The sequence below is a fragment of the Tamandua tetradactyla genome, chromosome 5 (genome assembly GCF_023851605.1).
Source record: "Tamandua tetradactyla isolate mTamTet1 chromosome 5, mTamTet1.pri, whole genome shotgun sequence".
Classification (NCBI taxonomy): domain Eukaryota; kingdom Metazoa; phylum Chordata; class Mammalia; order Pilosa; family Myrmecophagidae; genus Tamandua; species Tamandua tetradactyla.
In genome coordinates this window covers 45754589-45779272 of record NC_135331.1, presented here as the reverse complement: position 1 = coordinate 45779272, position 24684 = coordinate 45754589, and the positions used below count along the sequence as shown (strand labels likewise).

At 35.8% G+C, this 24684-nt stretch overlaps 1 protein-coding gene across 1 annotated transcript; it reads right to left on the bottom strand.

The window, feature by feature from the left end:
* Positions 1-468: 468 nt before the first annotated feature.
* On the bottom strand, positions 469-19985 carry LOC143684114 (arylacetamide deacetylase-like). The gene is made up of 5 exons (XM_077160804.1): positions 19834-19985; positions 16296-16518; positions 5817-5886; positions 3641-3812; positions 469-1548 (listed from the first exon to the last, which is right to left on the bottom strand). Exons 1-5 carry the CDS (start codon positions 19969-19971, stop codon positions 955-957), a joined length of 1197 nt encoding a protein of 398 aa, XP_077016919.1. The 5' UTR covers positions 19972-19985; the 3' UTR covers positions 469-954.
* Positions 19986-24684: the final 4699 nt, after the last annotated feature.

The window sequence follows — 24684 nt, the reverse complement described above, 5'->3', positions numbered from 1 at the left end:
TGATGATTTCAGCAGTCAGAAAGAAAATTCTCTATCTCTACTTCAGCCAGCCAGCTTCTGGGAACTCCATCAAAACCTTTTGGGGTTCCCAACTTGCAGCATACCCTGTAGGATTTGGATTTGCCAATCCTCATGGTCATATGATCCAATTCCTATAATGAGTCCTAATATTTATACATATATTTATATTCATATTCATATTTATATTTAATTGTCAGTTCTGTTTCACTGCTGAACCCTGACAAATACACCTTCTTCTCTGTAATGCCAGTTTGGACTTCTCACAGATTAAATTTGTCTGGGCTTTTTTTTCTCTCCTTGGTAAGCTACATCCTTATTTGTAATTATTGGCTATTCCTAAGTCATTGTTCATCCAGTGACCCTTCTGGTCTTTACTAAGCATATTTCTCTAACTTCTCCCCCACATGAAAGCATCTAATTCCTCAAAGTTCCATGGTGACTTTTCTTATTAAATAGTTAAAACTTGGGAACCGGATTCTAGAGGAGCTGCACAGAAGATGAACTGTGGTAATCTAATGGCATTGTCCTGAGGCAACTTTTTGAAAAGAATTGTCATTTAACTCTTATTATTGATTAGGAGTGTTTCAGTCACTAAAGGTACATTGATGAAACCCTTGGCGATATTTGCTGACACTGATACTCTCACAATTGCAAATGGTGGTCAACACACAGAGAGTGTATACAAGAAAATAAGATATAAATAACTGTAAGATGAATGCTAGAAGGTGAAAAAATCTAGTGAAATAGCAGAATGGAATGAAATCCCTCAGAGCAAGAAATAAAAACAGAAAAGCAACAATTCATGATAAGAATTATTATGCATATGTTGATCTTAAGTAGATCATTTCCTACAGAAACCAATTTCTAACATCTGGATTTTGTGATGTTTTGAGATTTGTTTATTTTTAAAAAATGTGCTTGATAAACTTTTTACTATAGATTTTCATTTAGCCAACTAATATAGTGATTTAATTCCCTTTTGCCAATTTTAAATGTCAGGAATGTAAGTACTCCATGGAATCCATCCTCAACGTGGTTAAGGGTCACCTGAACTCCAGCATTTTGAAGTCGGGTGACATACATGAGTCCATCATCTCTTAAAACGTCATATTGACAAGTCATGACATAGGTCGGGGGTAAACCACGTAATTTGCTGTCCTCAGCAAGAAGGGGTGCGGCTCTCACATCTAGGAATCCTGGATATTTTTTAGCCAGCTCAGAACTACCATAAGTTGGATTCTTATAAACATGTCCTTTCTTAAATCTCTCAGGGAGAAAGGAGCTCCAATTAGCAAACTGGAGCAAATGACTTGATTCCACAGGTACATGTTGGTTGGAATACATGGCTTTTTCAAGTGATCTGTCTGTAGTAAAATATTCACTCCAGAACCTGACCACGAATGCTTTCTGCATTAGAAAATGTGAATTTTCTTGATATGATGGTGAAGCTAGATCAAGAGGCTGAAGGGCAGGATAAATTAAACACTGAATCTTGAGTTTGATCTTGACATCTGGGTCATCTAAGAGCTGAAAAATAATTAAGATAAGTTTTATAAATTACTTTCCTTTTAAAACAATAAATTACTGTAACAAGATCATCTATATATAAATTTGTAATCTCAAAAAGAATCTAGTCACAGAAATATAACATCTCAAAAAACTTCTAAAATTTAAAATGGGCTTCTAAAACTATGTGCATCATAATTAAAGGATATTGTTATTTAAGGCAAAATGGGTTTATTGTTCTCCTCTTCCAATTCTTCAAAATGATCTAAAAACTTCTTAGAAAATTATGGTCCTACCCTCTCTACCACGAAATGACAACTAGAAGTCCATAAAGTTGAATACGTTTTGCCTCTCTCTTTACTTCCTATAAGAATTTATTTAAATGCCCTAGTATACCAATAGGCTTTGCCTGGCAAGAAAGGATCACTCACAGGGTTTCTGACTTGATGCTGATGATAAAGGGAAATGTTTGATTTTCAGCGATTTGGACAGGCTCTCTGTGTAAAACATTCTGTTAGCATCATCCTTACCTGCATCAGACCTAATGTGCTAATACTTATAAAGATCAGTATCTGCAAAGAGAGGTGCAAAAACACCAAAATGGACAAAAATAATGATCTATAGGTAGGAAAGAAATATTAAAAAATGTTTGAATTTTTGAAAACATGTACAGTACTTTAAAGAGCAGAGTTGCATATGTTTCAAAGTGTACAATATATTGTTAAAGATGTATTTAACTTTCACAGTAAATGCAGATACTACTGATTATAACTCCAAATATTTTACAAATAGTGGTATTTTCTCCACATATTTAACTTCAGAGGTCAAAATAGGCCATTTGGACATTTTGGAGATTACTTGTAAAGATCATAAAAGGCTACCGGCATTTTTATATAAAACAAGTTATCTGACCCTCACAACAACTCTGTAAAGTTGTTTACCTCTTACATGAGACAAATGATGGTTACAAAGATTTAGTGTCCTGGCCAATATCATCACATCTAGAAATTACTTCATTGCAAGAAAATGCTGGTGTCCTAGTATATAATCAAGTGCACTTTCACCTGCATCATAGGATTCATAGCAATGCTAAGAATTCCACGTCTGAGAAGGTTCAGAAATATGTTCTAGGCTGTGATTGGAACAAAGCCCAACAATACCATTTCGTCTTGAGAATGTTGTCCAAAGTTTAGAGACCAAAATATTTTTTGGTGTGCAAAAAATGTATAAATAAATATAACAAACATATTAATCACTGAAATTAAAAAAAGAATTTGTTTTAAAACCTTGGTGTATAATTAGACTCAACTGATAAAATCCAAACTTCTGTACCTGTGGCAATGGTTCAGGGTAGCATAACCCTGGCTCCCTCTACCCATGGGTAAACTTTCTAGATTTTAGACAATCAGTAACAGTGTGTTTCCATTCCTAAAATAATAAAACACACTTTTTACATATAATCTGAGATGAAAAGGGCTGTTGGTTATTATTCTAGTTTTGCAATTATTAAAATAGCAGATAAAAATAACTGATTTTACCTGTGAAAAATATAACAGGAAACCTTTGAACAGTTTGTATTATTTCCTCCTGGTAGACTTTGCAAGTAACATAGAAATATTTGCATTTGTTGATAAATTTTTAAAATTAGAATATTATTCCAGTAAAAGAAGAATTTATAGAATGTTCACAATGTTCCATTGAGGTTATTGAATCTATCTGGTCCTCTATTAGAATGAGGAGGTTATTGTCTGAGTTCATATAATCTCATTCAGCTGATTAGTATTTCACTGACATACACATAGTTTTAATATTATTTAACTGACATATATAATTTCAATATTGTTTAACTGTCAAAAATTAATTTTTAACGAATAGATTTAGGTAAATTTGAACCTATTCTATGCAGAGAATTACCATTTCATTAAGATAGAAACAATAAACCATGACAGGATAGGGTCATTTTAATGTTTAAAAGATTCTTTTTAATATTCTCTTTAGTATTTACAAAAATAGTTACTATACTTAAATTTACATTTATATGTTAATATATGTATTGAATAAGTTTTTAAGTAGACGATTTAAAAAACACACAAACAAATGACAAGCATCATACCTGTTGCACCACTGCTGCAGCTAAATTCCCCCCAGCACTCTCTCCAGAAACACCTATTCTCTCAGGATTCACACCATATTCTGCAAGAACTTTTTTGCGTAAGAACCACTTTAGGGAATTATATACATCTTCAAACTGAACCGGGAAATGATACTTAGGTGCTAGTCTGTAACTGTGGAGGGAAAACATGTTTTCTATGTCATTTACTTTTTTTTTTTTTTTACTTTTCTAAAGCATAGACACATCCTGGAAGAGCACATATCACAAGTGTACAATTGTATTAATTATATAACTGAACACAGGCATATCACCAGCACCTAGATCATCAGTAGAGTATTATCAGCACCCTAGAAACCTCCTTCATCCTTCCATCCAGCAGCTCCCCCAAACCATGAAGTATCCACTAATTTTACTTATAACACCTTAAATGAATGTTGAATGTTTTTGTCCTTTAAATAAATAGAATTATACAGCATGTGCTCCTTTGTGCCCCCTTTGTTCGCTCAACATTATCTTACTGATTCTCATCCACATTGCTGCATGTCTATTTCTGAAAGGAACTCCACCGTATCAAAACATCACAGTTCAACTACATATTAAAGTGTTGATGTTTGCAGCCCTGGACTTTCATTTAGCATGATATTTCCAAGGTTTATTCTTATGCAGTATTCCTATTCATTGACAAATATTATTTGAATTCGTTGAATTATCCATTCATTACCTAATGGACATTTTAGCTGTTACTGCTTCTAGGTTATTACAAAAATGCTGTTATGAACAATTGTCTATATGTTTTTTTTAATATGGACATATGTTTTCATTTCCTTTGTATATAAACCTTGGAGTTGAATGGCTGGGTTATAGAGTTACACTATGTGTAAGTTTTTGAGGATGTGCCAACCTGTTTTCATAGTGATAGCAACATTTACATACTCACCAGCAGTATGGAATATTCCAATTTCTCCATGTCCTCACCTGCACTTGTTATTAGCTGCTTTTTCATTATAGGTATCTCAGTGGGTGTGAAGAAATCTCATTGTTGTTTTGAGTTGCATTTTGCTAATGATTAATGATGTTGAGCATATTTTCATGTGTTTGTTGTCCACTTTAATTTTAATATTGTCAAAATTATCCATATTTTTATGGAGTTCAATAATTTATCTTTAATATAAGTAAATAATAGTATATTCACAAGCAAAGCATGTGCTTGCACAGAAATTTTAAAGTATATTTATCTTTTATTTACATGTGATTTATTAGTCATTTTGACAACCCAAACACAGGTTTATGTCGTACAATATCTTCAGAAAAACCATCTTTAAAAAATAAAGTTGGTTCCTGGTGCCTGCCCATGCACAAAAAAGTAAATAAATACATAAAAATTAAAGTTGGAATACAAAATAGCATAAGGGTAGGTTTTCTGCTTACCTTTTTCAATGTTATTCTGTTTAATTTTGTATTTATTATTCATCACTTACAATGAAATCTTGAGCATGACTTTGTTACAACTTTATAGTAATGATTTACTCGACAAATGGTCTTAACAATAACTTTTCCTGCATTTTCTGAAGTGTAGTATGAGCCTGCAGCTCTCAAGCACATCTACCTAGCAAACCCCTTCCTTCTATTGTGATTCTCTACCTAAGCGTTCTTTCCTAACACTCTCTTATTCACTATTAAAATTGGCTTTGCTTATTTGTTTAATTTGGTAACAAACATTAATATTTCAGACTTATCAAATGACAAACTTTAGGATAAGACCATTTCAGAAATGATACCACTTAAACTTCTCCACCTCCTGAGGTAGGAATTATTTATGACTCACTTTAATAGAGGATCCTCTGACTCCAAGCCATTCATTCTTAAAGATAATGTAAATGAAGGGTAGAGATGACATCCAGTAAAAATAGTTATGCCCATGGATGATATTGTTTAAGTTTATGTGGAAAAGCTTTTTTTTCTTTATCTCATCATTCCTCAACCACACACATACACATATACATTCACAGAGGTTTTATTCTTTGACTCCAACCAATCCAGGCCTAGACTTTACTTTCCATTGCCTAGTCAGTGTCATCAGGAAGACATTTTTATATAAGCACATATAGCCGAGAGGGTGGAAAGAATCGTTGTATGTAAAGCATCAGGCTTGAAAACAAAACAACACAGCTCTTACTTGGTTGATACAACAACAGCGTCAAGTCTGTCTGCTGTATATCTAGACAGCTGGTCACAACTTTTGAAAGCTGAAAGAAAAGCAGGATATTAATGAGAAAAGACAAACGAAGAGATATACTTCTCCCTCACAGAAATTCTGTTGTACGTGTTATATATTTCTGCAATTCTACATCTGTTCCACACCAAAAATATGAAGGAGAAAAATTTAACATTTACCCATGAGAAAAAATACATCAGCAATTCAACAGAATTTGAGTTGCTCAGTGAACCTTCTAATTGCCCTTTATCCCTCTTCTCTTTTTTTGCTGCACACTTGAGCATTTGCTCTTCTAAACGAGCCTCACTTTTGACAAGACTAACTCAACTCCCTAACTGGAGGAAGTATTGATTTGTCCCTTTGCTAGGAAATGGGCATACAAAGGTGAAAGAACAAGTTCTTGATTTGACCTGTGTCAAGTCGTGTGAGCCAAGGACATATAGGAGGAACTGTGGTAATACAGAATGACCACCTATGGCTGCATGAAAGAAATAGAAAAAACTTTCAAAAATAAGTGGGTTAGAATTATGCTTCCTTAATGTGTGGAAAACACAAAGCTGGACCACCTTTATTTACTACTCTCATCTGCACTACTGTTATAAAAATATATTTAGCGGAGACTGGTCCTTACCTCTTCCTCTCTTCTCCAGCATGTAGACATGAATTTCTTCTCATCTAATTCTGGCTTTCCTATTCATATCCAATGCTCTGAATCTTCTTCCCTCCTATTTCCTTTGGAACATTGTTGTATCATTCAACACTCCAAGCTCATGCATTTCTCTAACAAATTTCTATGTACTGCCTTCATATCCCTCAGTCTACAAATTTGTCCTTGTCTCTCCTACATAATAAAATAAAATAATATGCTCTTACTTTACTCTCCTTTCAACCTGTCATTTTTTGCTTATTCTTCACCATTAAGAAACTTTAAAGCCAAAAATCATCCTTTCCATTTACATACACTTCTCACTTATTCTTAGCTGAGTTATGTTTCTATGTGAAAATATTCTACTGAATCTCAACATTCAAGAGACACACTTCCAGCCGTATCTACCTTTGCATCTCTATGCCATACAGTACTTTTAATTGTTACCCCTTCTTGAGACTGTCATGCTTTTTGACTTCCTTTTCATTTTATCATCTATTCCTTTAAGTGATTCTTCACAGTGCTTTGCTGGTAGCTCATTCCTCCCTCAAGTCATGGTTGCATTCCTCAAGGATAAGGCATCACCCTGTCAGTCATTCTAAAGGAGATGAGACAATCACCTTTGATATTTCCATCTCTCCCCCTCTGCCTCTCACTTCTCTCTTTCTCAATATCCCCTAACTTTCCACTCATTTGGAAACTTTTGCTTAATCTCAAGCCTGCAACATTTCTTGTCTAGACTAATTTATTATTCCTCTCTGAAGTTCAGAGTTCTTATCATAATTCCCAATTCAAACTCCATAACCTCAGTCAATCAATATTTCATCCATCTGAGGTAGAAAACTGAATTATCGAGGACTCTGGGAACCAAAGGTTTCGATGCTTTTCTGAGAGTCATACAATGGAACCTTTATCACAGTCCTTCCACTTCCTATTTCGACTGTATTTCTATACTTCAAGAAATCTGCATTCAGGGCTCCTTCCTCTATGCCCCCAAGAAAATAAGGAAAGAGGTCTGCAACCTGCACACCTGATCCTGATAACTCTGATATATTATTTTCTATACTTGACACTTTGTTACACATGGTTTGATTGATTGCTTGACTAGTGATACTCTTTTTTAGATTATGACCTACCAGAAGACAGGAATTGAAGGTGGAGGAATAAGGAGTACTAGAACGCACTCCTCCTCCAAAACATCTAATGGTCAGGCAGAAAGTGTCTGAAATAACAGGTCCAGAGCTCTGGAAATCAGTGGAGTAATGTACAGCATCCAGGGAAGTGTGAGACAAAGAGGCCGAGAAACTGCAGTAAAGAACTGTGAGGAACATCCTCTATGGCAGTGGCTGGCTCCCATCCCCCCATAATCAGGGAGAGCTGCCTCAGGTCCAGTTTCAGTCTGGCTACTATGGAAGGAGGGGGACGTGGAAGCCCTTTTACCCAAGAACAGTTTGGAGGTGGGGAATCCCAAGTAATGATTACAGCTTTTGACTGGCAAATTGAGATCAATATATCCTGGCTCTGAACTACTGTTTTAGGCCACCTGAGACAGGGACTGCAGCAGCCTTTGTTTCAACACTGCCACTGACAGGGGAAAAGGCAGAGAAGGTTCAAAGATGCAGAGCCTCCCTAGGTCTGCAGGAAACAGTATACTGACGGGCACCATCTGCTGAACAGGCCAAGAGAGCACGCTATGAAGGGCCATCAAAAAGACTTTTGATGTCTTTCTTGGGTCTCTCGCCCAGGCTCTTTGAAACTGTCCTCTCTCCCTTTCTGCTCTCTGGCCCTTTGTTGGCTGAGAAACATTGACTTGGAAAGGTCTCTCTGGGGTGTCACTCCTCCCAGAATTTGACCTCCAGGTAGAAGCAGCTAGAGGCAAAGAAAGTGGGGTGGGTGGGGGTATGTGAAAAAACACAGTGGAGGCAAAACAAAAACAAACAGAATAGATCAAGAATCTCAGAGAAGAAAAAAGAGGATAGAGAAGCTTTCTTCTGGGGATGAAATATTGTAAACATTATGTAATTTTAAGAAATTGTACTCATTCCCCGGGCAAGAATCAGATGAAGAAGAGCTGAGACAATCTGATCAGTGAAAGTCGGACAATACTAATGGTCTAGATTAAGTTGAACCAAATGCCACAAAAAAGAGGCTTAACACAAAGCCATTCAACAATAAAACCCTAGCCAAGAGAGAGAAACTGACCTTCAGAGTAAATTCATTTACATAATCAGATGCCTAGACATCAGCAAAAGATAGCAATCCAGACTAAGAAACAGAAAGATAAGACCCCGTCAAAGGAACAAATTAAAACTTTGGAGAAACATAGAATTTGAAACAACTAATCAAAGATATTCAAATAAATCTCCAAATTTGATTCAAGGAGATGAAGGAAAATATGGCTAAAGAGGTAAAGTACATTAAGAAGACCCTGGGTGAGCATAAAGAAGAATTAGAAAGTATGAAAAGAAACAATACATAAATTATAGGAATGAAGGCTCAACAGAAGAGATTAAAAATACACTAGAGGCATACAACAGTAAATTTGAACAGGCAAAAGAAAGAATTATTGAACTAGAATATAGAATATTTGAAATCTTACAGACAGAAGAACAGATAGAGAAAATAATGGGAAAATTTGAGTAGGGTCTCAGAGATTTAAGAGACAGCACAAAGTACTCATGGGTGTCCCAGAAGGGAAGAAAACGGAAAGGGAACAGAAAGAATAGTTGAAGAAATAATGGCTGAAAATTCCCCAACTCTTATGAAAGCCATAAATACATGTGTCCAAGAATTGCAACATACCTCAGACAGAATAAATCTTACTAGATATACGCCATGACACACACTAATCAGAATCCCAGATGCAAAAGATAAAGAGAGAATACTGAAAGCAGCAAGAGAAAAGTGATACTTTTCTCTTGGGATCCTCAATTAGACTATGTGCCAATTTCTCAACAGAAAACATGAAGGTGAGAATACACTGGCATGATATATTTAAGGTACTGAGGTTGAAATATGGCCAGCCAATAGTTCTTTATCCAGAAAAACTGTCCTTCAGAAGTGAAGGAGATTTTAAAGTATTCACAGATAAATAGAAACTGAGAGAGTTCATCAACAGCAAATAGGGGAAAACAGGAGAGGAGGCTTGAAAGAGACTGCAGCAATGAAGATTTTCAGAAGGGTAACTAAAAAGGTAAAAAGACAAAAATAAGATATGACAGATAACCACCTAAGGTTAAAATGGTTGAAATGAGGACCACCTATACAGTAAACCAATGAAGCTTCATGGACTAAACTCCCTAATCAAAAGGCACACAAAAGAGAATGTATAAAAGAATATCATCCTTCTATATGCTGTATACAAAAGACCCACATTAAACCCATAGGCATAACTAGGTTTAAAGTGAAATTTTGGATAAAAGATATTCCACACAAACAGTATTGAAGAAAGGGCTGGGGTGGCTACACTCACATCAGACAAAATAGACTTTAAATGCAAAACTTTTATACGAGACAAAGAAGGACACTCTATGTTAGTAAAAGGGGCAAGCCACCAAGCAGAAATATCGTCATAAAACTTTACACCTTCTTCTCCACAGGAATATTCTCATGGATCATATTCCAGGATAGACATCATGTTGGGTCACAAAACAAGTCTTAATAAATTTAAAATGATTGAAATTATACAAAACACTTTTTCTGACCATAATGGAATAAAGCTGGAAATCAACAACAGGAGGAGAACCAGAATATTCTTAAGTATATGAAAGCTAAACAAAACACTCTTTTTCTAAAAAAATATATTTATAAGAACTAGCTACACACATACAATCTGACATATTATTCAATCTGTGGCTCACAATATCATCACATAATTGTATATTCATCATGATAATTTTTAGAACATTTATATTACTCCAGAAAAAAAATAAAAAGGAAAAACAAAAAGGAGTCATACATCCCATACCCCTTAGCTCTTCCTTGGATTGAATACCAATTTTTATTATTTGTCCTCCACTTATTATTTACTTATTTTTTATGCTTATTTATTTTCTCATGAGTCCATACCTTGGATAGAAGGAGCATCAAACACAAGGTTTTCACAATCACACTGTCACATTGTAAAAGCTATATAGTTATACAGTCTTCATCAAGTCATGGCTACTGGTACACAGCTCAATAGTTTCAGGTACTTCCCTCTAGCTACTCCAATACACCATAAACTCAAAAGGGATATCTATGTAATGGTAAGAATAATCTCCAGGATAATCTCTCAAGTCTGTTTGAACTCCCCCAGCCACTGTAACATTATTTTGCCTCATTTCTCTATTCCCTCTTTCGGTCAAGAAGGCTCTCTCATTCCTATGATGCAGATCTTGGCTCCTCCCCAGGAGTCAAGTTCCATGGGGTCAGGGAGATTTACACCCATAGAAGCCATGTCCCACATAGGAGGAAGGGAGTGACGTCACCTGCCAAGTTAACTTAGAGTGAAATCACATCTAAGCCACAAAAGAGGTTCTCTGGGGGCGACTCTTAGCTATAATTATCAGTAGACTTATGTTTTCCTATGCATGAATAAGCTTCACAGGTTAAGGAATACATAATCAGTGGGTCAAAGAGAAAACTGCAAGTGCAAGCAGTAAATATCTTGAGAGAAATCAAAACAAGAACACAACATATCAAAATTTATGGGAAGTAGCAAAGGCAGTGCTCAGAGGCAAATTTATAGTTCTAAAGGTTACATTAAAAATGAGGAAATAGGTAAAATAAAATGTTAACTACACACCCCGACAAATCAGAAAAGTGAATGCAAACTATTCTCAAAGCAAACAGAAGGAAATACATAATAACAATTAGAGCAATAATAAATGAAATTGAAATTTAAATAAACAATAGACAGTGTCAACAAAACCATAACTTGGTTCTTTGAGAAGATCAGTAAAATTGACAAACCCTTACCTAGACTAACAAATAAAAAAGTGAGAAGATGCAAATGAAACCATAAATGAGAGGGGTGCATTGCGACTGAACTCACTGAAATAAAAAGGATCAAAGGAGGATACTATGAACAAATACATGCCAAGAAATTAGACAACTTAGATGAAATGGAAATTACTTGAAACATATGAACAAGCTACATTGACTCTAGAAGAAACAGAAGACCTCCGCAGACCAATTACAAGGGAAGAGATGGAATCACCCATCAAAAACCTCTCAACAAAGAAAGACTTTATTTTGTTTCATTTCTCTCTTCCCTCTTTTGGTCAAGAAGGCTTTCTCATTTGATGATACTTCATTCTGGCTCATCCCCTGGAGTTAGGTCCCACAGTGCCAGAGAGATGTGCACCCCTGGGAGTCATGACCAGATGGCTTCACAGGGGAATTCTATCAATCATTGTAGGAAAAATTCCAAGAACTCCAAGAAGAATCAAAATTTTCCAAAAATTGAAAAGGAGGGAACACTACAGGACTCATTCCATTACATGAACATCAGCCTAATACCAAAGCCAGATGAAGATACTACAAGGAAAGAATATTACAGACCTATTTCTCTAATGAATACACATGCAAAATTCCCAAACAAAGTACTTGCAGGTCAAATCCAACAGCACATTAAAAAAATACACACCAGGATTAAATGGGTTTAATTCTAGGTATGCAACAGTGGGTCAAGAAATCTATTAGTTTAACACACATTAACAAATGGAAGAGGGGAGAAAACATGATCATCTCACTTGATGTAGCAAGGGAATTTGACAAAATACAAATCCTTTCTTGACAAAAATAATTCACTGGTAGGAACACAAGGAGATTTCCTCAACATGATAAAGGGCATATATGCAAGACACATGACTAACACAGTACTCAATAGCAGAAATTGAGAGCCTTCCCTCTAAGATCTGGAGCCAGACAAGAATGCCCACTGTCACCACTATTATTCAACATTGTGCTAGAACTTCTAGCCAGACCAGTTACGTAAGAAAAGAAATAAAAGAAATTCAAATGAGAAAGGAAGAAGTATAATTTCACTATTGCAGATGACATGATCTTATATATAGTACCAAACAATCAACATAATGGTACTACATAATAAATGAGTCCAGTGAAGTGGTGGGATACAACTTCAATAAGCAAAAATCAATAGTGTTTTTATATGCTAGTAGTGAGCAATCTGAGTTGAAAATCAAGAAAACAATTGTATTTTCATTAGTGACTAAACAATCAAACATTTAGAAATAAATTTAACCACTTACGTAAAGGACCTGAACACAGAAAGTAAGAGAAAGTTGCTAAAAGAAATAAATAAAAGGAAAGACATTCTGTGTTCATAGATTGGAAGACTAAATATCATTAAGATGTCAATTCTACCAAAACTGATTTATACATTCCACGCAATCTTAATAAAAATTCCAAAAGCCTATTTTGCACAAATGGAAACATTAATTATCAGCATTATTTCAAAAGGTAAGGGGACCTCAAATAATATCTTGAAAAACAGTAACATCTTGAAAAAGAAGAATGAAATTGGGGGAATCACAGTTCCTGACTTTAAAGCATATGGCAAAAGTACAATAGTCAAAACAGCATTGTATGGGCATAAAGTTAGATATGATAAATAATGGAATGGAATGGAGAGTTCTGAAATAGACCCTCATGTCTAAGGCCATTGATATATGACAAGGCTGCCAAGTCCACTCAACTGGGACTGAACAGTTTCTTCAACAAATGGTGCTGGGAGAACTGGATATCCATATGCAAAAGAATGGAAAAGGACCCTTATCTCACACCATAAACAAAAATTTACTCAAAATGGATCAAAAATATAAATAGAAGAGAAAGGAACATAAAATCCTAGAAGAAGAAGTAGGGAAGCATTTTCAAGAACTTATGATAGGCAATGGTTTCTTAGCTTTTACACCTAAAGCACAAACAACAAAAGAAAAAAATAGGGAAATGGGACCTTCTCAAATTTAGATATTTTGGAGCTTCAAAGTACTTTGTCAAAAAAGTGAAAATGTAGCCTACTCAATGGGACAAAATATTTGGAAACCACATATCCAATATGCAGAATATATACAGGAATCCTGCAACTTAGCAATAAAAAGACAAAAAATTAAAAATGGGCAAAAGACTTGAATAGACGTTTATCCAAAGAAGAAATACAAATGGCCAAAAAGCACATGAAAAAGAAGAACTGAAAGCAGGGTCAGAAACAGACATTTTCTCACTGATGTTCATAACTGCATTATTTACAATTGCCAAAAGATGGAAACAACCCAAGTGTCCATCAACAACCTAAGTGTTGATCAAAATATGATGTATATATATATGATGGAACATTATCCAGCTGTAGAAAGAAAAGAAATCTCAATGCATGTGACACACTGAGGAACCATGAGGTCATTATGTTGCATGAAATAAGCCAGACACAAAAGAACCAAAGTTGTGTGACCTCACTGTTATGAACTAATTGCAATAAGCAAACGCATAGAGTTAGAACACAGAATACAAGTTAGCTAAAGATAGAAAGGGGGTGGATAATGGGAAGCTTAGGCTCTATTTCTGCAGATTTTTATTTACGTGATTGTAAAGGTTTGGAAATGGATAGTGGTGATGGTAGTACATTGTTGTCGGTGCACCTAATGCAATTGGACTAACGTTATGCCTGTAGTTGAAAAGGGAAGTTCTGAGTCCTGTTTGTTGCTAGAAGGAAAGTTAGAGGATAAAACATGGGCCTGTATAATACAGTGAATTCCTATTGTGGATGATGACTGTGGGTATAGTACAAATATAAGAATGTTCTTTCATGAATTAAAACAACCATGCATCACTATTGCAATGCATTAATGATAGGGTGGTATGTGGGAAAATACATTAATGCAAACTGGATGAGGCTTAACAGTAATATTTTAATATTCTTTCATCAGTTGTAATATAGGTACTACACCAATGCAAAGCATCAGCAATTTGTGAGTATATGGGAACACCATTTTTTACATGACTTTTATGTAAAGCTATAACCTCCCAAATTAAAAGATAACAGAACAATAATTAAAAAAATATATGCTAAGTGAAAAAATTAGACCCAAAACACTACATATGGTAGATTCCATTGTATAAAATGCAAATATACGTAAATCTATAGAAATAGAATTGGATTAGTGGTTATGTAGGGCTGGGGAAGGAGAGACGGATTGAGAGGTAACTGCTAAGGGATATGGAGTATTTCTTAAATGTTTTGAAATTGATTCTGGCTTGTTGCTCAGATGTGGCCTCAGTGTCTCTAAGCCCAACTCTGCAAGTGAAATCATTGCCCTCCACGCTACGTAGGACATGACATTCAGGGATGAACATCTCCCTGGCGACATGTGAGATGACTCCCAGGGATGAATCCAGACCTGGCACTGTGGGATCACCAATTCCATCCTGACCAAAAGGGGGAAAAGAAGTGTAATTGATAAAATATCAGTGGCAGAGAGTTCAAATAGAGTCGAGAGGCTACTCAGGAGGTTGCTGTTACATAAGCTTGAGGTAGAGCTTGCTATCTATAATAATCTGCCAACCCCCAGCCAGGACCATTCCAGCTAATCCTAAAAATCCCCTAGGGCAATATATAAGATTCCAGAAGGATTCCAGAAACCTACAACCTCCAGATGGGTCCCTGGTTGAGATAAGCCCTGAATCCTAGCCGAGTCTCTCCAGAACATCAGATAGTTCCATCTTCCTACCCCATACTGTTGACAGACCCTTCCAAATTCAGAAATTTAGAATGGCCATAGCCCAAACAAGTCCAAAGAGAGGTATGGAAAGATCAAAGGTGGTGGTGGAATTATACATAGAAGATAGGACTTAATGAAAGAATATGAATGCTGAATCATTAAATTGATATCTCTTTTAGTCTCTAGTGTTTTAGAGCAGGTAGAAGTCAAAACCTAAAATTATGAAACTGTCACCCATGTTCAAACTTGAAAATATGTTCTACAACTAATTGTGGTGCTATGCTTTGAAATTTATAGTGTTTTGTATATACGTTATTATCCACAAAAAAAGAAGGAAAAAAATCGATTGTGATGATAAAAATGTATTTAAGCCCTCTAGCCTCCTATATTCTGGAGCAGCTAGAAGGAAAAATACCAGAGGATCATATGGCAGCCCATGACAAACTCTGGTATATGTCCTGTAACCACTTGTTGAAGAGTGCTTTGAAAACTACTGATTCTTATTTCTTTGCTCTGTATATATGATATACAATGCAATAAAAAAAAGTTAAAATTGATTGTGGTGATGAATGTACAACTATGTGTTATACTAAGCTACTAATTGTACACTTTGGATGGATTTATGGTATGGAAATACATACTAATAAATAGATTTAAAAAAATAGAAAGGAAGGATTTTTGTCTGTTTGAAGATATATCCAAATTTCCTAGACTGTTGGCTGACACAAAGTAATACATGAAGAAATGAATGAACATTATACGTCATCCTGTAACATCAGCTGAAGAATAAGAGAAAATACCAAGTTATGCTCTCTTAGAGTAATTGCAAAAATTCGGAGAACTTTTGTCTTCTCAACTCTACCAGGGTTGATGAGAAAAACATATATGGCATAAAGTGATCGGAACCTTTAAGGAAGAGTAAAATTTTTCAGGAGAACGAAGTGAAAGAATACCAAGCAGATAGTAGTCACTGAGTAGAAGTCATTACATACCTACCAAAGGCAGTATTTTCCTTTGTAATACATACTTTGTAAACTATCTCAATGACTGTGAATTTTTAAAGTATCCCCTTACCAGCACTTCCTATACACCAGCCACCGCCATGGATGTAAAATATAGCCCTTCTTAGGGCTTCTGATTTCCGCTTTGGCACATACACACGGACAGGAATGTTGTTGAAAGTCGTCTCAGTCACAGTGACTGTTTCATCTGAGGTTGGGGGAACTTCATCAAAGCTCAAGAAGAATGAAAGGGAATCCATAAAATGGTTAATTCCCAGCAGCTCCACAAGTGTAGCCTAAAAACAAAATTCACACAGTTCTAGAATTCAAATTCCAAATGTCAAAGTGACCTATAAACATATTGGTATATATCAATTTTTAATATACCCAAATGAAATGAATGAAATTCTTGCAACTGAATCCTCTCTGGTCTTTTTGGAAGAATGAGAGCACACAGACTATGTCTACAGAGATTATTAAGAGTAAGATCAATGTAGTACATATTCCACAAAATTTGTAAGTTTCCCTCTAAGCATTAGGGTTAGACAGGTGAACAAGAAAAATGCTCTTCTCAGGAGTCTCAGAGTTAAGAGGGAAAGACAGATAAGGAAACCTACAAAACCGTATAGTGGCTATTCTAGATCTCTGCACAAGTACTTTAGGAGCAGACAGTGGGTGAGTACCTGAGAGTAGCAAGTAGAAAAGACTTTTCAAACAAGAAGCACAATTTTCTCTGATCCTTGAAAGTAAGTCCTTTTCTTAGGATTTGGCCATAAAAGTAGCAGAAGGAAAAAAATTCTAGGTGGAGGAACTGGTTTAGCTTAGAGATGGAGAGCTCCTTGAAACCTGGGAAATGCAGGGTGCGATTATATGTGCCTGGGGACTTGGAGGAAAGGTTGCGAGTGAAAGGAATGAGTAAGAGGGAAACAAAGGATTAACTTGCCTGCCTGTTTCCTGTCCTTTCACCCTTGAAAAAGTCAACATTCTATGCATTTTACAAATATTTATCTCAATATTAACTAGCTGTTAACATATAAGGTAAGTTGCTATGGTCATATTCATCCTAGAGCTGATGAAAATAAATCAGCTAGAAAATACACAGCTAGTGATATATACCTGGATTCTATCCCTAGCAGTTTGATTCTTAGTTTAATGTTCATAACATACTACTTCAATAAAAAGTGTAAACAGATAGTCAAAGATTATTAGACATTTGAGGAAAGCCAATCAAACTAATTAGAAAAAGAAAATCAAGATGAACCAAGTGAATAAATGATAAAACCTAGATATTTCATGAATGAGAAAAAATATTAAAATTTTTATTTTTAACTTGTACCATTTAAGAGCTCTGAAAATATACTGCATTCATAAATGTAATAAAAGTCTACCAGAGAAGAATATCTCAAAAATATTAGAAATGCATTGAATGAATTGCATGTGTCTGAAGCAAAGGCCAACTTATGGCATTGCATGACTAAAATAAATACTAAGTCAACTGTGCATGTTGAAATCACTCAGACATGCCTAAGACAAGTGTCTTCATTTCTTTGCTGCTAAAACAGGTGTCATGCATTGGATTGGCTTAAACAACAGGACTTCATTGACTTGCAGATTTGAGGCTAGGAGAAGTCCAAAACTGAGGTGTCAGCAAGGTGATGCTTTCCCAAAACCTGTGGTATCCATTGTTCTTGGTCCTTGGCCTTTCTCTCACATGGCAGTGCACATGGTGACCTCTCCTGGCTCCTCTTCTGGATTCCATTGACTTCCTGCTTCTCTCCAGGGCTTTCTGTCTATGTGTCTGCATTTCATTCTGCTGATAAAAGCCTCCGGCAATAAGATTAAGACCTAACCTGATTCAACTTGGCCATGACTTCAATGGGGTAATTTCATCAAAAGGTCCTTTCTACAATGGGCCCAAACTCACAGAGATGGATTAGGGTGTACATGTTTAACCCACCACAGGTTACCTGTGAGTCAAGTTACCTGTGACTCTCCCACCTGGCACAGCTGCTTGGGTGTTCTAACTACTTGAGCCTTGATTTCCCAAAAACCAGGATTTTCTCAGGAACTGAGGCTGGGGGCTGATGTTGGGAGGAACAAAATTAGTTTCCTCAGTAGTTCATTAGCCGTCCACTCCCTTATAAAATTTATTTCCTACTCTTCTTGCTTAACCAATCATTTTTCTCTGTCAAATCTCACTGGATTTATCATTTAAGTTGCTGCTTTCTCAGGGGAAAATGGAAAATTTTTGTCTTGGCATTGAGTATTCTCTAATTTACAAATTCTTTCCTTTTGGTAAACTAAGTAACTAGTCAATAGCAAGACTCTAAGGAAAAAAAAAGACAAGGCCGTCTTCCAAATCATAGAGCAGAGAAGACAAATAGAATAAAAGGTATTTTCTTTTTAAAAACCATCAATAGTTTTACATTTCACATAAAATCAAATCAAAATTCACTACCATTGCCCACAGAAGACTGTATACCTTATTTCTCCAAATCAAATTGCAGCACTTTCCCCATCACTGTACCAAGTGTCTCCTACAGTTTCTTGAACTTGACATTTTTGCAGCTGGAACTTTTGCTCTTGCTGCTACCTCTGCCTGGGAACCTTTTCAACACTGAAGGTGGCTGATTCCTTTCTATTCTTCAGGTCTTCAAGCAGATATTTCCTCTTCAAGGAGATTGTCTCTGACTACAGATAAAGTACCCTTGCCCCTGCCATTGGCAGCATAATTCTCTTTTCCTTCTACTTAGCTCCTTCAAAGCATTCCTCACAATATGAGATCAATCATTCATTTAATTCTGATTTATCATTTTTCTCTACCTCTGGAATATTTTCTCTGTCAGGGCCAAGTCCTTCTTTGCCTAATACAATTTGAAAGAACTTTAAATTGTTGAGTAACAACAACCTAGGAATTAAAACTTTCATCTGAGTGAAATTTCAGAAAGAGATTACAGGAAAAAAAATGAGGAAGGAATAAAATACTCAAAATAATTAATAAGTAGTATTTCCAGGGCTACTTTGGTGTGTAGCCAAACCAAAGAGCAAGCCAAGACTGTTTTGCAGACCTGCATCAGAAGCTGTTCTTTCAGGTCGCCAGTCACCGTGACTCCTCAGGGCTCCCCACTTCCATTCCTGCCTACCATGCCTTCCAGAGTCAACCCTGGACTCGTGCCAACCAACCTCCTTCAGAACTATCTACATGCCCTGAGACTTTACCCTGGACCCTACACGACTGCATGGAGGTCTATGACTCACACAGTGCTATGCACTTAGATGTTGGCTGATTTGCTAGAAAAACTTAAATACCAAACCACATCAAAACAAGGATTTCAAACCACCACATAATGACATTAATACTACCTGAATAAAGCATCTTTAGGAAAACTTACACTCAAATGCCTTCTCACTTTTTCACAAAGCATGATTCTGATATATAGAGTAGTAACAACCACTAAAGGCAAAATTTTACCACTATAAAGACAAAGGCAGCAACACTTATTTAAATAAGTTAACCAATCCATTGTTAAAACAAAGCAGAACCGAACACTCCCTTCTCCAGATCAAATGGTTACATATGCACATCTGAATCCATACAATTCCAAACTTACCACATTTGAAAAGGTTTTCAGATTTGTATTCAACCACATGATTTTCCATGGCTCCTCAACATTATCTGGAATTGGAATGTAAATATAATATGCTACAAGGACCCCCAAAACCAGAAGGTAGAAAGATTTCCTTCCCATGCTGCAATACCTCTGTTTCTACTTCAGAAACACAGAAAGTGAATGTACTTGGTTTGTGAGAGTGCTGTAAAATAGTTGGGTGTTAAGCTCCACCCAGAGATATTATCTTACTTTTTGCTCACTTAGTTTTAGTATTGACATAATCACATTAAACTTTCATTGGCTATCCTGGAATAATCTTGTTTAATAAAAGTTCAAGGTTTAAGGAGTAACCTGAAACTTTGTCAAGTTCAGTCAACTACCACATCTTACTTTTATTCCAGTAAACAAGCATGCATTGGGCAATAACAGAATAAAGAATACTTTAATTCCAACATGGATATTCAAAGAAACTATTCAGGATATGGAATCTTTGTTCTAAAATTACTTTTTTTAGAGTAGGGGAAACCACAGGGTCATTTTTTGAAAAGTGTTGGTAGCATAGGAAACAAGATAGCCATGCTCTCTGCCCTTTCAGAGTTGACGTTATCTTGCAGGGTGCAGAAAGGTCAACAATTAAGCCAGATATTTTTGATATAAAAACAAAATGGTAATGATAGCAGCCATACTAAACATGTATTAATCATTTAAATTGTGACCCAAGTACTATGCTAAATGTTTTACATATATAATCTAAATAAGTCCAAACGGGAATTTTATGAGGCCACTATGATTAATTTTTTTGAAAATGAGTGAAATGAGTTTGAAAAAGGTTAAGGAACTTGGCCATTCTATAGCTTTAAGTATTGGAGCCAGAAAAAGTAGGTACAAAGAAAACTTTTCTTAGCAACGTTTTATTTTTTTCCATGACATAGAATATGTACATTCTAGAATATTTGGAAATGCAGAAAATAAAATGAGAATAATATAAATCACTATGATAGTTAGATTCAGTTGTCAACTTGGCTAGGTGAAGGCACCTAGTTCTGTTGCTGTGGACATGAGCCAAAGGGACATGAACTTCATCTGTTGCTAATTACATCTGCAGTTGGCTAGGAGGCATGCCTGCTGCAATGAATGATGTTTGACTTAATTGGCTCATGCTTAAATGGGAGAGCTCAATGTAGCACAGCCCAAGCAGCTCAGCATACCTCATCTCAGCACTTGCAGCTCAGCCCAGGCCTTTGGAGATGTAGAATGAAATCACCCCAGGGAAAGTTGTTGGAACCCAGAGGCCTGGAGAGAAGGCCAGCAGAGATTACCCTGAGCCTTCCCATGTAAGAAAGAACCTCACTTGAAAGTTAGCTGCCTTTCCTCTGAAGAACTAAAAGCCAATCCTTCTCTGGTGCATTGCATTCTGGCAGCTAGCAAACTAGAACAACCACTTTCTTAAATTGCAGAGATCACCACTCTTTATATCATGGTATATTTCCTGCCATATCTTTATGTACACACATACATAGATATAACTTAATAGAAATACACGCCATTAGTCTTTGAGAAATTTTCTCATTTCTGATCCATATAATGTCATAGGCTCTGTGCTGGTTTGAATCTGTTATGGGACCCGGAAAATTCTATTTTCTTCTAATCCAACCCTGTGAGTAGAGACCTACTGTGTGGGAACTTTTGCTTAGGTTGTTTCCATGGAGATGTGACTCAGCCCATTCAAGGTGGGTCTAAATCCTCTTGCTGGAGTCCTTTATGAGAGGATAAAAGGCAGAGACGTTTTGGAGAGAGAGCAGAGGGAAATGAAACACCCCAAGAGAAGCAAGAAGAAACCACAGGAGCTGAGAGAGACATTTTGAAACCAGAATCCAGGAGGGAAAGACCAGCAAACATTGTTATGTGCCTTCCCATGTGACAGAGGAACCCCAGATGCCAGCAGCCTTTCCTCAGAGAAGGTATCTCCCTCTTGATGCCTCAATTCCAACATTTTCATGGCCTTAGAACTGTAAATTTGTAACATAATAAATATCCTCTGTAAAAGCCAATCCATTTCTAGTATATTGCATTCTGACAATTAAAGCAAACCAAAATGGGTTCTATCTATTATTTTTCTTAACTGAGACCTGCAGTTAAACAATTCTTTAAGGAATGGGAGTAGAGAACAAAATCCTAGCACAAACCATACTCACTGATGCTAAGTCATTTCAGTATGTGGAATCAGAAAATATAGTTCCTTTTTAACGAGTGTTTATTGAATTTTAAATTAAAATCTACAAAATCTTGACTTTATTTCTCTGTTTTTATAATTTTAAAATACAGTTTTAAATTTAAAATTAAAAAATTTTTAAATAAAAGGGTAATTTTCAAGTTACCTTTTTATGATTACTGAAGTCATATTATGCTCCTAGGGTTTAAATTTAGGAAACACTGATATGTAAAAAGGAAAATAATAAAATTTATCAAGCACTGAATGGATGCATCATACTGAGAAAATGCTCAACATTTTGAAGAATGTTTTTGATAATTCCCATGTTTTCATTTTGGATGTAGAATCAACTTCTATCTATGAATATTCTCAATGATGCCTGTTTGAATACTCTGCCAATTCTGATTTATTCACTCTCGCTCTTTCTTTCCTTTTTTTTTATTCCCATGTGATGCTTACTATCCCTGAAATGGGTGAGATATGTTTCACCTGTCAATGGATCCTCCTATTTGACTCCTAAGTATTATGTTCTTAGGGCTTGAGACAGTCATCTGATAGCTTTTCTTTAAATGAATAGTCCAGACATCTGAGTTATTTGAGGCAAGTAACATATTGGTAGAAATAATAATAATAATGATAAATACTAATTGCATTATAACATTTTTCATTTAAATCTCTTCATAAGACCTCATGACCCTATTCATAAACTGTTTGACAGAGAGCTAAAGTAACTCTTTATTGGAATGTATTCCAATAAATACATTCAACTCAATATCTTCTTCTGATATAATTATTTCCTATTACTAATGGAGAATCAATTTTTATTAAATGTGGAGTTATATTTTTGTCTGTATTTTCATTAGATCAAGACAGCCTGAACTTACATTTGACTTCAGCAATCATTAGTTGTATATCTTTATTACCTTGAAACTTTGATTTCTGATATTATTTTATATTTATTACTTTGCTGAAATATTAGAACGTAATTTCAAAATATCGATACTAATATTACTACATTAATAAAGCTGTCTGAGGATGTTTAAAATTCTTTTGAAGAACTTTCTGCCTTAAATTTACCCACTAAAGATGTGAAGTCATGTACTCAGTTAAGTCACTAGAAATTTATCCTGGGTAGATTGCTACCAATATGATATAATAGGTTCTTATTCTTCCATATCTTCACCAACAGTTGTTAGTTTCTATTTCTTAAATAGTAGCCATTGTAGTGGGTGTGCAGTAGTATCTCTCTATGGCTTTTATTTGCATTACCTAATGGCATTCAACAACTTTTCCTTGTTTTCATTGTTTCAGGGTTAGATTCATTTATTCATTTTTGTAATAGCAGTATTATTATTGTTTCTCTGATTGTATCCTACCTTCCTATACTCTTCTCTGAAAAGCTGATGTTGGAAATCTGCAAACTATGTCTCTGGAGCTGTCTTGCCCTCTGAGATCTGGTTATTTTTTGCCAATGGTAGACACTTGAAGGAGACTCAAAACTGGAAAGAAGAAAATAAATTTCTCTTCCTACCTCTGGTTTCTCTTTTCAGCACTCCATGGCAACAGGTAGTTGTTCTGGTATCTTCTGGAACGCCAGTGAAAGCTTGTCCACTGCCTGTTGAAGGTCCAAATGTCCACAGTATCTGCAGAGCAATATGGCATCCCTGAAAGTTCTGAGACTAGCTCTACAACTACCCTTTTTCCACACTCCTGGTTTCTGTACCACATACAGCACTAAGAGTACTAGCTGCTTCTGCAGTTATCAGTCTCTGGGATCAGCTCCCTAAAGCTTCTAACACCTGGGTAACTAATTTCTTGTGTCAAACTCTCTCTGCAGCCCGATTTCAATTTTTTCTGCCTGGACCTTTATAGATACACATACGGAATGCATTTGCATGCCCATTCTTCAAATGATATATACAAGTCTTTTTTCCACATGTTTGTCTTAGCGTTTCTTCTGAAGCACGTGGAATAAAAAAGGGAAGCCAAGAAACTTACATTTTTCTTTCTTTTGGCATGGGCAGGCTCCAGGAAATGAACCATGGTCACCAGCTCAGCAGACAAGAATTCTTTGAAGATAGACAGTCGGTAAACTTGGTGGAATCTATTGTCATGTCAACCAAATTAAAGCTGTGCTCATGAGGTTTTAGAACAAAGCCCTTCTACATTATAATACTCTCAAATTTCTTGGCAGGTGTAGAGTCATGGCAAGAATATACTGTGGTTCAAATATAATTGAGCAATAGAGGATGGAAAAAGTGAGCTAAAGGCTTCTCAATTCAGAGGGAGAAAATGGGATGATGTCAGTTGGGAACCAAAAGCAGGGTGTCAAGAGGATATGTTAAAAATTAAAACGTGACATCTCAAGGTTACAATGACTACCATGGAATTTCTAATCAATCTGAAGTTCTCAAAGTGGATGGATATAAGGACACCAGAGAGGTAATATTAGATCAAAATCCTGTCTACATCGTTAAATGATTGACTATGTATAAGTGAAATAAAATCTATTTGCCTGATTTCTGTATGATACATATATTATCTCCAACCTGACCCAAGGATTGATTTCATCCTTGTCTCCACCTCCCCACACACACACCTCCCTATCTGAGGAAGTATGCTGAGTTTTAGTTACTATA